Here is a 14,479-nt window from a genome sequence, read left to right as displayed (position 1 = left end):
TGACCTCCTTTACGTCCTGATAGTATTACTGTAATGCCGCTCTGGGCTTAAAACAAACCCATGCTTTGGCTCGCTCTTGCCTGCAGAATAAAATCAACTCCCCTCCTTTGAATTCAAAAGCTCCCCACTCTGTCCACCAAGAGCCTCTCTGGCTTCAGCTTCTGCAACCATGCTATTTCCCATCCCCCACACCATATACCAAGCATCATCGAACTTCTCACTGTTCCTCAAACCTGCCCTTTTATTTCATAATATAACTTGTCACATGCTGTTCCTTCTGCTGTTCTTTCCGTCCCTCTCCTGCCTGACACACACCTGCTCGTATTTATATATATTTGAAATCCTTGTTTCACTGTTGTCACCTATTTGACACCATCTCTAAATTTATTATACACATATTCTACTTTTCATGGTTGCACTGCACTTTGTTTGTATTTTAGTACTAGCATATACTGGTCTGTATAACAACTGATATTAAAACATTAAGAATAAGTTACCTACATACACACACATTTACCTCTCCTACTAGACTGTGAGTTTGAAGGCAAGAATCATGCTATACACGGGTGGGTAAGAGTAGGTTTACAGCTGTGAGTACATGAAACACAGAGTTTATTCTTGTATTATATAGTTTTTCATAGGAACAACTGTAAACCTACTTTTGCCCACTCTTGTATTTGTCTTTAGGTTCCAAGTCTCTAGGTTAGTGCCTGGCATTACGTAACCACTCTGTAAGTCGCTATGTGAATCGGGGGGGGGGGGGGGGGAGGAGAAAGAGAAAAGGAGAGAGACAAGAAAAAAGGGAGGGAGTAAGTGAAAGGCACCCTTCATTTTCTCTCTTGTCAAAGTAAGTTCCTTTTAAGCAGTTCTATCCTTCATCGCCATATTCTGATCTTGAGCCCCTACAAAATACCATCCTCAATCTAAAGATTTAAAAGAACTAGCCTCTCCTGCCAAGGAGCTCACAGTCTAGAAGGTGAGGAAAAGTAAACAAAGATCATTTTAGCTTAAGAAGTGTTTGCTACTCAGGCTCTCCAGGCAGATATCTCAGCAGCAGAGGTCCTCCTGAGCCCCTTGCCATTTCTTTCTTCTTATGTACATCGCCGTCGACGCTCAGCCCCGGTCTCCCCCAGGTACCTCTCAGATCCACTTTCTGCTGTGTCGCTCGCGTCCGCGTTGAAAACCCGCAGAGGAAAGCACACCTCTCTCACTCTTGAATTCAAGGTTCCTCAAGCCTGCCTGTGACCTGTCTTTCAGTATCACATCCACTATCACTCCCCACTTCAGTAACTCCTCTTCCAGCAAGTCCTGGGCTTTGACCTTCCCCTTACGGGCAATAGGAGGCAGGCACGATCAGATTAGCATCATGGGGACATTTTTCTGGCATTGCAGAAGTTTGAAGGGGCAAGTCAGAAGACAGGAGACCGCATAGCGAGCAGAGCAAGAGAAGAAAGAGCCTGGGCCAGTTAAGATACAAGCAGGGATTTAAAAATATTGAAGAGTAATACTGGATGTTTTGGTGGCCAATGAAGGTGGAACTGAAAAGAGAACCAAGTATGATTGTGAAATTCTTAGCCTGGAAGAGCAGTAGAAAAAGAATGGTATTTTACACAGAAAGTTTAGGAGGAAGAACTCGCTTTGAGGTGTCAGCAAGGTAGCCAGGTTTTGAGGGTGCTGGTCAGAACTCAGCAGAAGGGTGAGAAGCAGTGATGAAGGCTGATGGCTTGTCCCCACAGAAAAGGGAGGTGAGAGAGGTCACCCAGGCTGGCTACAGAGTAAAAAGAGAAGATGTCCCAAATTAAACAAAGACAGGTGAGGATATTAGAACCCTGAAAGGAGGCTGATTAGGGGCAGAAAGAATATAGAAGCAACAGCTACCTGATGGGAGGTCAACCCACCAAATGCCTGCAAGAAGTCAGAGAAGAGGTCTCGGATGACTTTCTGGAGAGGAACGTCAGATGAATGTGTGAGATGGAAGTCCATTTACCGAGATGATTTGGTCAGGCAAAGCTACAATCTGACATTAATGAAAACCAAGGGGAAAATCATATTGAAAATGAGAGTAAGTCATCTGAGAACACCACTGCCTGGACTTCTAAATAGTAAGTCAACATAAGACCATGCTATTTGTGTATGTGTGTGTATATATGGAATGGTGTTCACGGTAACAGACATATAATTGGTTTTTAGGACAAGTAGAAATGTGGGACAGAGACACATCGGTGGGCAGGACAAGGCAATAATCCATAGAAATCGAAGAGCAACAAAAGGCTACTTACTGTATGAGAGAATCGTTTGGTTCTGCTAACAAAACGCTGGTGGTTATTATTTCCCATGTCAATGCCAAATTCAAATATTCCAGGTACTGAGAAACCAAAGCTGAAACTGAATGCCTTGGATTCTGCCTTCACAACATTATGTTCAAAGTCTGAATACGATTCATACTCAGTCAGCACAAATTCATATTTGCCTTGGGTCTAAAGGAAGAAAAAAGAAAACAGGCCTTATTTTATTTGACTCACGTCAATTCATTACAAGTTAACAAACATCTGCGGGACTCTTACGGTCAAGTGCTAGCCCAGGTTCCCTGGATACAGGGAACTCAGAGCCAGCTCAGCACCAGGCCCAGGTCCCTGGTCCAGTAGGAGAGACAGAGGTGTTCGATCCTGTGGTACTGAAGAGGTATCAGAGGACGCTTTGGGCTGTGGACTCAGAGCAGGCAAAGGCACGAGGTGGGGAAGGGCAGGATGTATTTACAAACTGCAAGGGTGTTAGTGTGGTGGTATCAGAAGATATGAGAGCAGGGAGAGAGAGATGGGAGAGGAGCTGCTGGCATACAAATGCTGAGGCTTCTGGGAGACTTGCTCTGAAGTTGGACTTAGTCCAATGATGAGCCAACAGAGGAAGCAGCTGAGCCTGGGAAGATCCGGAGGACAACTCAGGGGTTGCACTGGTGGGGAGGAGCTCGGGGTCAGAGAGACAAGCCAATGAGGAGGCTGTGAGAGGAATGCAGTGACAGGTCATGAGGGTCTGATCAAAGGGCGTGCAGTGGGGATGGAGAGACGGGCAGGAGAATGCTCCAGAGAGAACACAGAAGAGCCATGTGCTGGAAAGTCAGCACGGATGGTCCTGCACACAGGGCAGCTGCAAGGTCCTGCTGCGGTGCCCTGGAGGGGCCAGCCCCAAGATGACTCCACCCCCAACCCGTCAGCTTCTGATGCTGGTGCTTCCATAACCCCTCAGCTGCCAAGAGAGAAGCAGACGTGATTCCGCTTAGGGCCAGGAATCAGCTGCCCGAGGGGGAATGTGTTACTGTCCTTTTCAAGTTGGGTAACCTTGGACGTCCGACTTAACCTCTCCGTGCCTCAGTTTCTTCCTGTGTAAAATGGAGACGATCATGGCTGTCCCTTTTAGCTTGTTCCAAGGGTTGAGCATATACGGATAAAACACTGTACAGTGAGTGCCTGGCTCAGTGTGCAAAAAATGCAGGCTATGAAGGGAGGAGGCTTTAAGATACGTAGGATGGGGCAAAAGTAGGTTTATAGTTGTTCTTATGGAAAATAATACAATAAATACAAATAATACAAGAATAAAGTCTGTATTTTGCATACTCACAGGTAGAAACCGACTCTCACCCCACCCTGTGTGCCTGCCGCGTTAGGAGCTTCTTTAGCCTGGCTGATAAACGGGCATTCTAAGATACTCCAAGGAAAGCCAGGTTGTGGGGATGGCACTGGCCCCTTGGGGGACGCTGTGTTTGTCCTAGGCTCATTTTTTCTTCTTTGTCCAATAGGTATGTGTGGGGACAAAGGGTGTAGGAAGAGAGGAGGAGGAGGTAGGCAGCTGCCCAACCTCCAGGACTGCACAGTTTTAGAAGTGGAAACACTATCCAGGTTAGCAAGTCCAGCCCCCTCATTTTACAAATGGGAAACCGAGGCCCAGAGTGAAAAGGGGGCTTATGCTAAAGGAAAAATGGGACCCGAGGCAGAGCCAGGCCTTGAACCCCAGGTCTTAAGTATATGCGACTTACAGCAGCAGAGTCTATTCTAAACCCTGCTCTCTGTGAGATTGCTCTTAAGCATGTATGTCAGTCAAGACAGGCTTCTATGGGGAGAGCATTTAACAACTTCAAATGCTTAGAACAATGCCAGATTTTAAGAGGCAAGGACTTGGTCGACACCAAGCGTTCGCGTCATTCATCCAGGTCCCGTGTGTGCTGAGCACTGACACATGAATTTGCAGTCATCTTCTTGTGTGCAGGGTAGAACCCTTGCAACTCCCGACTTACAGACAGGAAAAGAGAGGCTCGGAGCAACTGGGATTACACCGATGGTAAATCACAGAGCCACCAAGTCTGCAAGACTCCACATCCTAAGCGATACTTCTGTCTTCCTGGTCACTTTTGATATTACTGTTAGTGTAAATCAGCCACTACAACTATGGCTGTCCCTGTATGTAGCATGTCAGCCTTGCCACATGTCGTGAGAAAGGAAGCACCCATTTTGCCCATGAAGAACTGAAGCTCAAAGAGATGAAGTCGGGAGTGACCCCCGCCCCGCTCCTGGCTCGCCCAGTAGCAGGCTGTAGGCCTGGCCTCCACTCCGTGCTAGCGGGCTCCCCTTTGACTGCTCGCTGCCCTGCCGTGCCTTCTTCCTGGCCGTCACATACCTGTGGGGTGTAGCTTTCCACATTGTGCGGCTTCCTAAACCTCGTGTTCAGTATGTAGTGGGGGGAGCACCCACCGCCGTAATACCTGTGGTCGAGAACCGGGCCCTCCAAACTGTTTGTGAACAAATTAACCCTGCAGGGGAGGTACGGAGAGGAAGAAGAGGTACAGGTAAGCAGCAGGTTGTGTAATTTCAACTGGTAGACCTACCAGACGGCAGATGAACCTACAGAATTTCTTGGCATGGCATCGAAGACCCTTGACATCTGGGAGAGACCAGCTTTCCAGCTTTAGCTGTGGCCAGAGCCAACACAACCGCATACCCTCATCCCCAGCCTCTGGGAGAGCGCTCTTCCTCCAGTGTACTTTGCTCCTCCTCTTCGGTGTAAGCGCTGTTCCTTCTGCCTAGGATGCCCTTCCAGCCAGTCGCTGCTTCCCCCCACCCTCCTTCTCTTTCAAGATTAGGCTCTGTTGTTGTCTGTCGTGGGAAGCCTTCACTGACGCTTGGACCAAGTGGGGTCAGAGGCCCTGCTATGACTTGTGCTTGTCCCACTTGTGCATGTATTGTTCCATACATTACAGTTGCCTTACAGGACAGTCAAGCGTGGTCAGAACACACACTCTGGAGCCAGAGGCCAGGGGAACATTCCTGCTCTGCCATTTACGAGTTAAGGGGCCTTGGGCACACTTGTTAACTTCTCTAACCCTCAGTCTCCTCAGCTATAAAATGGGAACAAGAATACCTAGATAACAGGGTTGTTGGGAGGAGTCCAAGGGTCATATTTGTTAAGTGTTTAGAACACTGCTTGATTCATGACAAATGCCTGTTATTATTACATGTCTGTTGTCCCCACTGGATGGGGTGCCCCTGGAGGATGGATGGGGGCTTTCTTCTGAATTTCTGTATGACTCACATCACAAGACACTAAAATAATTACCATTTACTGAGGGTCCAACCGGAAACAGATACAGTCATGGTGGCTCAATGCAACACCTTATTCAGTGTCCCGGAAGCCCTGAGCGGTAGATGGCATTGTGTTCATTTAGAAGGGATGAAAATCCGCCTCTACTGGACATTATTGCTTACTGCCTCCGAAGGCAGGCCTCTGTCTGCACCAGTTCTGACTGCTACCGAAAGTTCCCTCTTTCTTTCTTTTTTTTTTTTTTTTTTTTTTTTTGGATGAAAAGGGCTCTGTCTCTTTTCAGCTTCTACTGCCTCTTTTCAGTTCTGTTCCTAACAGAATCACCTTGGGCTCTCTTCTGAATGGCAGAGTTTCATGTATCACAAAAATGTGTATTTATTTATTTTATTTAACAAATACAGTGCAGCGCTTACTTTGTAGCGCACTGTCAAAATCAGGTTATACATATTGACTCATTTAATCCTTATGAGATCGGGATTATTATTATTATACTCATTTTACAGATGAGGAAAGTAAGTCACAGAGAGGGTTATTGACCTGTCCAAGGTCTCACTTTCCGGAGCAACTGGTGGGGCCAGGATTCCAAGTCAGAGAGTCTAGTTCACGAACAGAGCTGGCATTCTTCCCACCACACCAGCTGCTTCTCATGTATTAGTTTATTACAATCACATTAATGTGTTCAGTCCTCCCAGAACTTGAAAGAAGGGTATTACTGACATTCTTCTCCAAGTGACAAACCTAAAGTCTTCCACAGATAAGTGCTGCACCTGAGGTTCTGTAGCAGCGAGCTCACACCTTGGCCACCTCCGCTTGGATTCCACAGCTGGCTCTGAATGTCTGCTCTGTCCCCTGGGGCAGCTGTGGGACCCTGGGGACTGTCTTAACTTTTCCAGGCCTTGGTTTCCTTACCGAGGAGGTGGGGATTATAATAACTAGCTTATAAGGTGACCCTGAGATGATGTCTTCCCCATGGGAGTCTCTCTCTCTCTCTCCCTCTCTCTCTCTCTCTCTCTCTCTCATTACAGCCTTTCAGGATAAGTTCTGATTTTTGTTTAGGAAGACAGTGAATTCCATTCAGTCGCTGCTCTCCTCCCCACACTGCACCACACACGGTGCTCTCTAAGGCATGTGAGGGGACACGAGGGAGACTCTCACTCCCCGTGGGAGGCTGAGCAGCTGCAGACATGGCAGGCACACAGGGCAGACACCCAGCCAGTTTGGTCCCTTCTGGCCTTGCTCCTCTGACCTCAACTGAGGACTGGACCAACTCAGAGATCCCAGAAGCTTGAAAGCCAGACTGATGGCAGTCCATCCTGGAAATCCACTCCTCCACTATCCCTCAGGTGCTCTGCTCGGGGCCAGACCCCACACTGGGGCTCAGGGAACAGAGACAGACAAACCCTCCTTCACGACGTGGCAGTGGGACCCGGGTGAGGCTCAGACAACACCTCACACAGGTGAGGAGTTAAATGAACAGCTATTCCCGGTCCCACAGAGACAGACACACTGTGGTCTCCACGCACAACTCCGTGGCTGGTGCTCCTCACTCAGCCCTCCCTGTGGCCCGTGGGCGTCCACGGGACGTGCTACTGGAGCTCCTGGGCACGGTGCTCAGGGAGCAGCCACGAGCCCCAGCTATGGCTGCGGTCTTTGTTAGAAAGGAAGAAAGAAGCAACTCTGCCCATATCAGCTACTTTAGAATTACATTTCATTCTAGAATTTTGTTTGGTACCTCCCTTTCTACACAAGAAACACAGCAACTTACCCACTGGCCAGGTTGCCAATGGCCCAGTATTGCTCCATCTCCTGCTGGCACTTTTTAAAAATCCTTCTACAGTTTGCCTCATCGGACTGGTCCCCACAGTCATTATCCCCATTGCAAAGAAGCCTGCGGTTGACACACCTCCCTGGGATAGAAAAAGGGTGTCGGGCACAGTTACGCGCATGTCAGAGGGAAATGAACACACACTGAGCACCTGCGGTAGGCCAGGCGCTCTCTAGGACTGGAATACTCTACTTCCTTTGGACGGGTGTCCCGGTGGGTTGCTAATGACATTTACACTGTACTCCTCCGAAGAGGCCAGAGTTGCATTTCTGAAAGCACTTGGAGAGGATTAAGGGAGGGGGAGGGAAAAGGAAAGTGTCTGATGGGCAGAGGTTAAGTGGCCAGACAGGAAGTCTGGCCTTGTCTCTCTCCCTGAGGCCGGGTCAGACAGGTGGGTTTGGTGGGTCCTGCAAGTTGCACCCACTGTGTGGCCTTACATATGTTACCCAATGCCCTGCCTCAATTTACTCATCTGTAAAATAGGAAAGTCACCATACTTACCCCCTCTGCTTGTTCGGAACTTAAATGAGCAAATAGAACAGTGCTGATTCATGGCACATGCCCGATAAATGTTGTTATTACTATAATTAGTGTTTCTGTGGGCCAAGTGCACATTGCCAGTAAATATTTGCTGCAGGATTGGAGCCTATAATGGTCTAATCACAATTCCCTCCACTAAACCACACTGCCTTCAACACAATAGCCATTTGGCCTATTTTCGAACTATACAAGTAGTTGGATTATAATTTTGAAATTATTTGCAGCACTTGACTAACTAGCCTTCCTTTATTATTTGGATATTCTCGGGGGATAAAGCCCATAATCCAGGTGACCCTGTGTCCTAGATATGTCTGGTCACTTTTGACCAATGTTCTTGGGGTGTTAAAGGCAGAAGAATCACAATCTAGTTCTCAAACGTTCTTTAAAAGACATTTAAACAAAAGCCTGCCCAGAAAACCATTATGGCTTTGGTCACAATCATGGAACGCTGGCCATAATGAGTCCTTGGACACATCGTAAAAAAGTCTTTCAGATTTATTGAATGGAATTTTGCATTTTCAAGAAGCCCTTGAAATTGTTCTATGAGTCTCTAACTCTTGAAAGACCCCAAAGCACAGTCCACATGAGTACAGTTAAGATAGAAAGTTGTAGCTCCTACCTAGGTAATTTGGGCCAAAGTACTCTTATTTTTGCTGGACACTTAGAGAAATAGAGAGACATGTGTTTGCTTGAATGAACCAGATGAACGAGCTGAAAAGATGAGTGTTTGTTTAGTCCTGCAGCTGACGATTGGTCACTGGTGCACTCCTTCCTTCCTTCTGTCTGTCCATCCAGATGTCCTTTTTTCCCTTCCTTAAGTCAAAAATGTTTTACTGACTATATCTCTCATGCATTAGTGGTTATGCTACAGTTGGTGATGAAGAGATACAGAAGGCAGAAACGATCTCTTCAAAGATTTTTTCAGAGAGAAATTATGCCAACCACCCTTATTTAACTGTTTCAGGCTTTGCCGCTGAGGAGCCAGCTGAGCCTGCAGCCTGAAAGGAGCTTTCACACCCATCGTGTAACTTAATCCTTATAACAAACTGGTAAGGTGTTGGGAACATTTCTTTTGATTTTCTGTTGAGAGAACCAACATGCAGAGGGGTTAAGTGACTTCTAGGTCACAAAGTCAAAATGAGACTTAAGATTTCTGATTCCAGCCCACATCCTTTTGGTGAAGGTGATGTGAACTCCCAAACTTCTAATTGCAGCCTTCCCACCTACCTGCTGCATGAGCTTCGCCAAATGACTCCTCCGTCTCTCCATTTCTTAATGTGTAAAATGGGGATAATAGTAACATCAACTTCATGGGAATGTTTTCATGAAATAATACATGTAAAAGCATGTAAAAGGAGGTAGAGATTTAAAGACAAAGAGGCCTCCTGGCCTGACACATGACCCTGATTGATCTGGAGCCCTCGACAATGGCCGGTGCCACCATCATCACATGCCGCTGCCTAATTTGCTAGCTTTTCGCTCCCACTCCTGTGCCCCTTTATACCTGTTTGTGCACACACAAAGCCTTCACAGCGCACTTGACTTCTGCATGGTGCGTTTGTAACACAGTCTTCGGCTTCCTTGTCAGAGAATCTGCATGGATCCCCGTGGAACTGAGCGGGTCGGAGCAAGATGGCATGTCTGTACTGGAGTGGGGAGATTCAAGGTGAGCTGAGGGAAGAGCCTCAGGGACCTTGCTTATGGATCTACGTTGCGACTGGCTGCTTGCCTATCTCTACGACCCCGGGAGCTCTCCAAGGGTAGGGACCTTGTTTGATCTCTGCATCTGCAGTGATTGGTAAGGATTTGCAGCATGTGGGGCAGGTAGTAAGTAGATTGACGTGGCCAGTTCAATGACACGAAGCCCTAGCCTCTCAGCCTGATTACTCCAATCAGCTGACTCAAGTGTTCACATTTACTCAGTATCTTACAAATGCAAAAACATACACTTGGGAGCCACAACAACTGATACTTTCTTGTTATGTGCTGTGGTGGGACAAGTTACTTAACCTCTCTAATCTCAGTCTACTGATCTTTAAAATGGAGGTAACGCCCTGGCCGGTTGGCTCAGCAGTAGAGCGTCGGCCTGGCGTGCGGGGGACCTGGGTTCGATTCCTGGCCAGGGCACATAGGAGAAGCGCCCATTTGCTTCTCCATCCCCAACCCCCTCCTTCCTCTCTGTCTCTCTCTTCCCCTCCCGCAGCTGAGGCTCCATTGGAGCAAAGATGGCCCCGGCGCAGGGGATGGCTCCTTGGCCTCTGCCCCTAGAGTGGCTAGCGCTAGAGTGGCTCTGGTCGCGGCAGAGTGACGCCCCGTAGGGGCAGAGCATCGCCCCCTGGTGGGCAGAGCATCGCCCCTGGTGGGCGTGCCGGGTGGATCCCGGTCGGGCGCATGCGGGAGTCTGTCTGACTGTCTCTCCCCATTTCCAGCTTCAGAAAAATACAAAAAAAAAAAAAAAAAAATGGAGGTAACGAACTACATAAAGGTATGGATTCAATAATATATGATGCACATATAAAATCTTGTGTTGTCTGGCACACAGTGGGCACTCCTCGTACTTATTTTCCTTTTTTATTATTACTAACTTTTAGCAGTCGATCTTTCTCTATCGCTACCTTCCAGCTTGTTTGTTCCAAGAATATTGATTAAATTTGCAAAATATTGATTGAGCCACCCAATGGTTAAAAAAAAAGTGGGTGCTATTTATGCTTGTTTTTTGTTTGTTTGTTTATCATATCATGCCCTCTGGGCATTCCTCCAGGAGGTCACAGATGGCGGGGGTGGTGAGGGTGGGCACCAGGCAGCGACAATGCAGGGAGACGGTCCATGGTGAAGGAAGGACAGAGGGCTCTGCAAACGCAGGGGGCATCCCCAATGCACACTTAAGTGATGGGAAAGTGACATCTATACCAAGACTCAGAGGATGAACAGAAATGTCAGGCAAGCGCGGAGAGCTGGTATGAGGAGGGGCGAGGAGAGCAGCCCAGGTGGGACACTGCTGTGCCACAGCTGAGATTCTAGGTACTCGGATGTGCTTGGGCCTGGAAACAAAACTCATCATGGAGAGAAGAGTTGCGGGAGGGGGAGAGGCGAGAGATGAAGGGAGACAGAGCCGGTAGCAGTCGTGTGGTGCCTTCCAGCCTCAGTGAGGTTGGATTTAGTATTTTATTACGGGGCAATGAGAAGCCTACAAGGGAACGAAGTGATATGGTTTGGTTGGCTTCCAAATGCTAGCAGCAGTCAAGATATTGGGGCAACAGAAGGGGGCAAATCGGGCAAGCAGTCCCTTTGCAGGGTGACATGTTAACCAGCCACCATTATTCATTGTATACTGTCTGGAAATGCGAAAGAGAAAAACAGTCAACTATTCTGCAGAGGGTCTTTCTTCCTAGAAAGCAGAGGCTGCAGGACAGGGATCAGCTCTGCAAGGAAGACTGTCCAGAGACTAACTCCAGCCACTGAAGACAAAATTAGTTTGAGGAGTGTGGAAGTGAGGGAGGGACAGACCTGTCCCAATTCCAGCTTGAAAGGTTCTGATGAACCCTCAGCCAGTGACCCTGCTGACAGTGACGATGTCCAGCTGAGCCGAGCGTGTGGCAAACTGAAGAGCTCTGGATGGCTGGGTGAACGGATGACTCGTGCTGAGTCTCCCAGGTTTATGGTGCAGACGAAGCAATTATCCAGATAATCGGATCAATGTTGATAACTTCAGCCGTAAAAACTACTTTGGGAACCAAATGAGCCTGCTTGGCTCTCTGCATTGATCCAATTAAGGATCCTGGGCCTACTTCCACAGCCTTGTTGAGGTCCTAACCCATGGCTGGGTTGGTTTCCCAAGGAGCTGGGGAGATGGCGGCTGTTCTCGGACACACCTGCTGCTCTCAGAGCTGGGGGTCTGGACAAGGCAGCCTGAGGGCAGATGCCGCAGAGTCCGTGTTTTGATGGGTAAAACCCAGAGGCGGTTTTAACGGAGGGTGCACCAGGCACGCGCCCTGGGCCCCGACTTCTGAAGGGCCCCACAAAACCCCAACTTTACACTTTTTTCTAATGACACCAAGTTTGGTTTTATATGTGCACATTTAACATTAATAGTACATAATATCTTTTATTTATTTTAAAATATGGCTAACATGTATTTTTATTTTTCCTGTCTCTCTCTTTTTTTTAAGGGGCCCAATATTTTCTTCTGCACCCAGGGCCTCATCTGACCTTAATCCACCTCTGGTAGAACACTAGACAGGAAGCCAGTGACCTGAGTTCAAGTCCTGCATTTGCTACTAGATGAACCTGAGAACTCTCTTACCTGCTCTGAGTCTCTGTTTACCTATCTGCTTAACAGAGTGGAGTAACTATTCTCCCTTCTTTACAGAGATATCAGGAAATATAATGAGCTCAAACAACACATATTTATGGAACTCCTACCAGGTGCTGGAAATTGTCCTACACACTGAAGATAAAGAATTGAGTAAACCTTTAACAGCTCATAGTTTAATGGAAAGCTAAGTAATAAAAGAAAAGTAAATGGTAAACACCTGGCTCCCTGGGGAAGAGGCAGCTGTCACAGCTCATCAAAGGTGCTTATGGAATGGTACGTGGGACTGAGAAATCAGGGAAGGCTCCTCAAAAGAAGTGGCCCTTGAGCTGAGTTTCAAATTGTGAGTAGGTGTTAGCCAGTAGAGTAAGTGGGACAGGTCACTCCTGCCAGAGAAAGCAGCATGGACAAAGGCACAGAGAGAGGGTGACATGGTCAGAGAAATACAATATTCAGTGTGCTGAGTGGGGGACATTCTGTGGAAATGTAGGCCAGGTCAAGGTCATGGAGAGCCTCTTATACCATAAGTGTGGACTTGATTCTAAGGGTCATGGGTAGGCTTTGAATGAATTCAGGCTGGGAAGAAGACAGGCCAGACTTGCATTTTGATGCCTCCCTCTGGTTGCATGAGGAAAGATGGACGAAAAGGCAAGGTTGGAGGCAGGAAACCTACTTAAGGATCTGGTAACACGAGCAAGGACACAGATGTTTAGAGGAAAACTGAAACATCAAAGAAAGGATTTAATGGCTACCTGGAAGCACAGAAGAATAGGATTCACTAATTAAATCAGCCGACATTTACTGAGGTCCTACTATGGGCCAGGCACTGTTGGTAGTGCCTCAGTCAATCTTGCTGAAGGTTAGGGCTCCTGGAAGCTTAGAGCTCACACAAGGCCCAGGTACTTACCCTCTTCTTCTGACAAGGATCACACTTGGTCCAGGAGGACCAGCTGGACAGTTCACAATCAATAGGCATCACCGAGACATCCACACTCCGGGTCTGCCTGCTCTTGGCATTGCTCTCGTTAACTGCATTTGACTCAAGAGAGAATGGTCTTTCCCCTCTAAAAGGTCATAATGAGATAAGAGTCAAGTATCAGAAGGGAGTTAAGTATACATACAACCACCTATCCATCCATTCAATAAATATATATTTGCTCTCTTATGCAAGGCTATTAGTTTATCATTCAAATATAGGTTAATTCATCTAGGAAATATTTACTGAACACCCAACTGAGTGCCTGATATTATGGCTAGCTGTGGTCGAAAGTGTAGTGAACTCAGATCAGAAGACAGTCCATCAGCAGCTGGGTCATCTAGAACTAGTTTTGCAACCTGTGTGAGATTCACTTTTCCCTCTTATATTAATGAGATAATCACACCCAGCTCAGAAGGCTATTTCTAGGATCAAATGTATGTGAAAACACGGTATAAATTCTAAAGTGCTATAGATACATACAATCACGCTGGATGTCTGATCTTAAGCAATTCTCTCCCCATTTTGGATCCTCTGTTTTAGCCCCTGGAAAATGAGAAGTTTGGACCAGATGGTCCTTAGGGTGCCCCTCACATTAACAGTCTATGAAACATTTGCTGAAAACAAACCACACTCAGGGTCCTGTGACAGGGGATACAGAGAGCTATACCACACAGGTTCTGCCTCTGGAACTCAGAGTTTGTCTTAAATAGGAAAAGGGAAGCATGCCTCCTGTATTAGCTCTTTCAGAATTTACCCAGTAGGCAAGGTTTTTAATGATCCAAGTTCCATGGCCAGAGCTGTGCTCTGAGGACGGCACTGTGACCACAGTGTGGAGGCAGCACAGGGTGGGGAGAGTCTGGAGGCAGGAAGAGCAGAGAGGTGGCTCTTGCAGGCGACCCAATGAGTCCTGTGAGCCTGAAATATGGCAGTGTCAGGGGACAGAGAGTGGAGGACAGATGTGTGAGACATTTCTCTGGTGGAATGGATCAAGAGTGATGGGTAATTGGATGGGATATGGGTTAGAGAGGAAGGGGTTTAAATTGATGCTGGTTTCCAGTCTGAGTGTGTGGGTGGGTGGGGTCCCAGGAGTGAAGGAGCTTAACGGGGAAGATGCGGATGAAGCATGCTGAGTCCCGCGTGCCCACGGAACACCTGTGGGTTTTTGGTAACTGGCTCCGGCATGGTTTTAGAACTCAGGAGAGAGATCTGCACTAGAGACACAGCACAAATCTGA

General features: G+C 47.5%; 1 protein-coding gene across 1 annotated transcript in view; it reads right to left on the bottom strand.

Annotated features, from left to right (window-relative positions):
- C8B (complement C8 beta chain) overlaps positions 1 to 14,479 on the bottom strand; it is a 38,898-nt gene that overhangs the window by 19,918 nt on the left and 4,501 nt on the right. The window contains exons 2-6 of the mRNA XM_066269078.1: positions 13,174 to 13,330; positions 9,459 to 9,600; positions 7,355 to 7,496; positions 4,669 to 4,801; positions 2,280 to 2,477 (exon numbers count right to left, since the gene is read on the bottom strand). Coding sequence (XP_066125175.1) covers positions 2,280 to 2,477; positions 4,669 to 4,801; positions 7,355 to 7,496; positions 9,459 to 9,600; positions 13,174 to 13,330 — 772 coding nt within the window. The remainder of the gene's footprint in view (positions 1 to 2,279; positions 2,478 to 4,668; positions 4,802 to 7,354; positions 7,497 to 9,458; positions 9,601 to 13,173; positions 13,331 to 14,479) is intronic.

The sequence above is a fragment of the Saccopteryx bilineata genome, chromosome 3 (genome assembly GCF_036850765.1).
Source record: "Saccopteryx bilineata isolate mSacBil1 chromosome 3, mSacBil1_pri_phased_curated, whole genome shotgun sequence".
Lineage (NCBI taxonomy): Eukaryota > Metazoa > Chordata > Mammalia > Chiroptera > Emballonuridae > Saccopteryx > Saccopteryx bilineata.
This window is presented reverse-complemented; position numbering and strand designations above follow the sequence as displayed.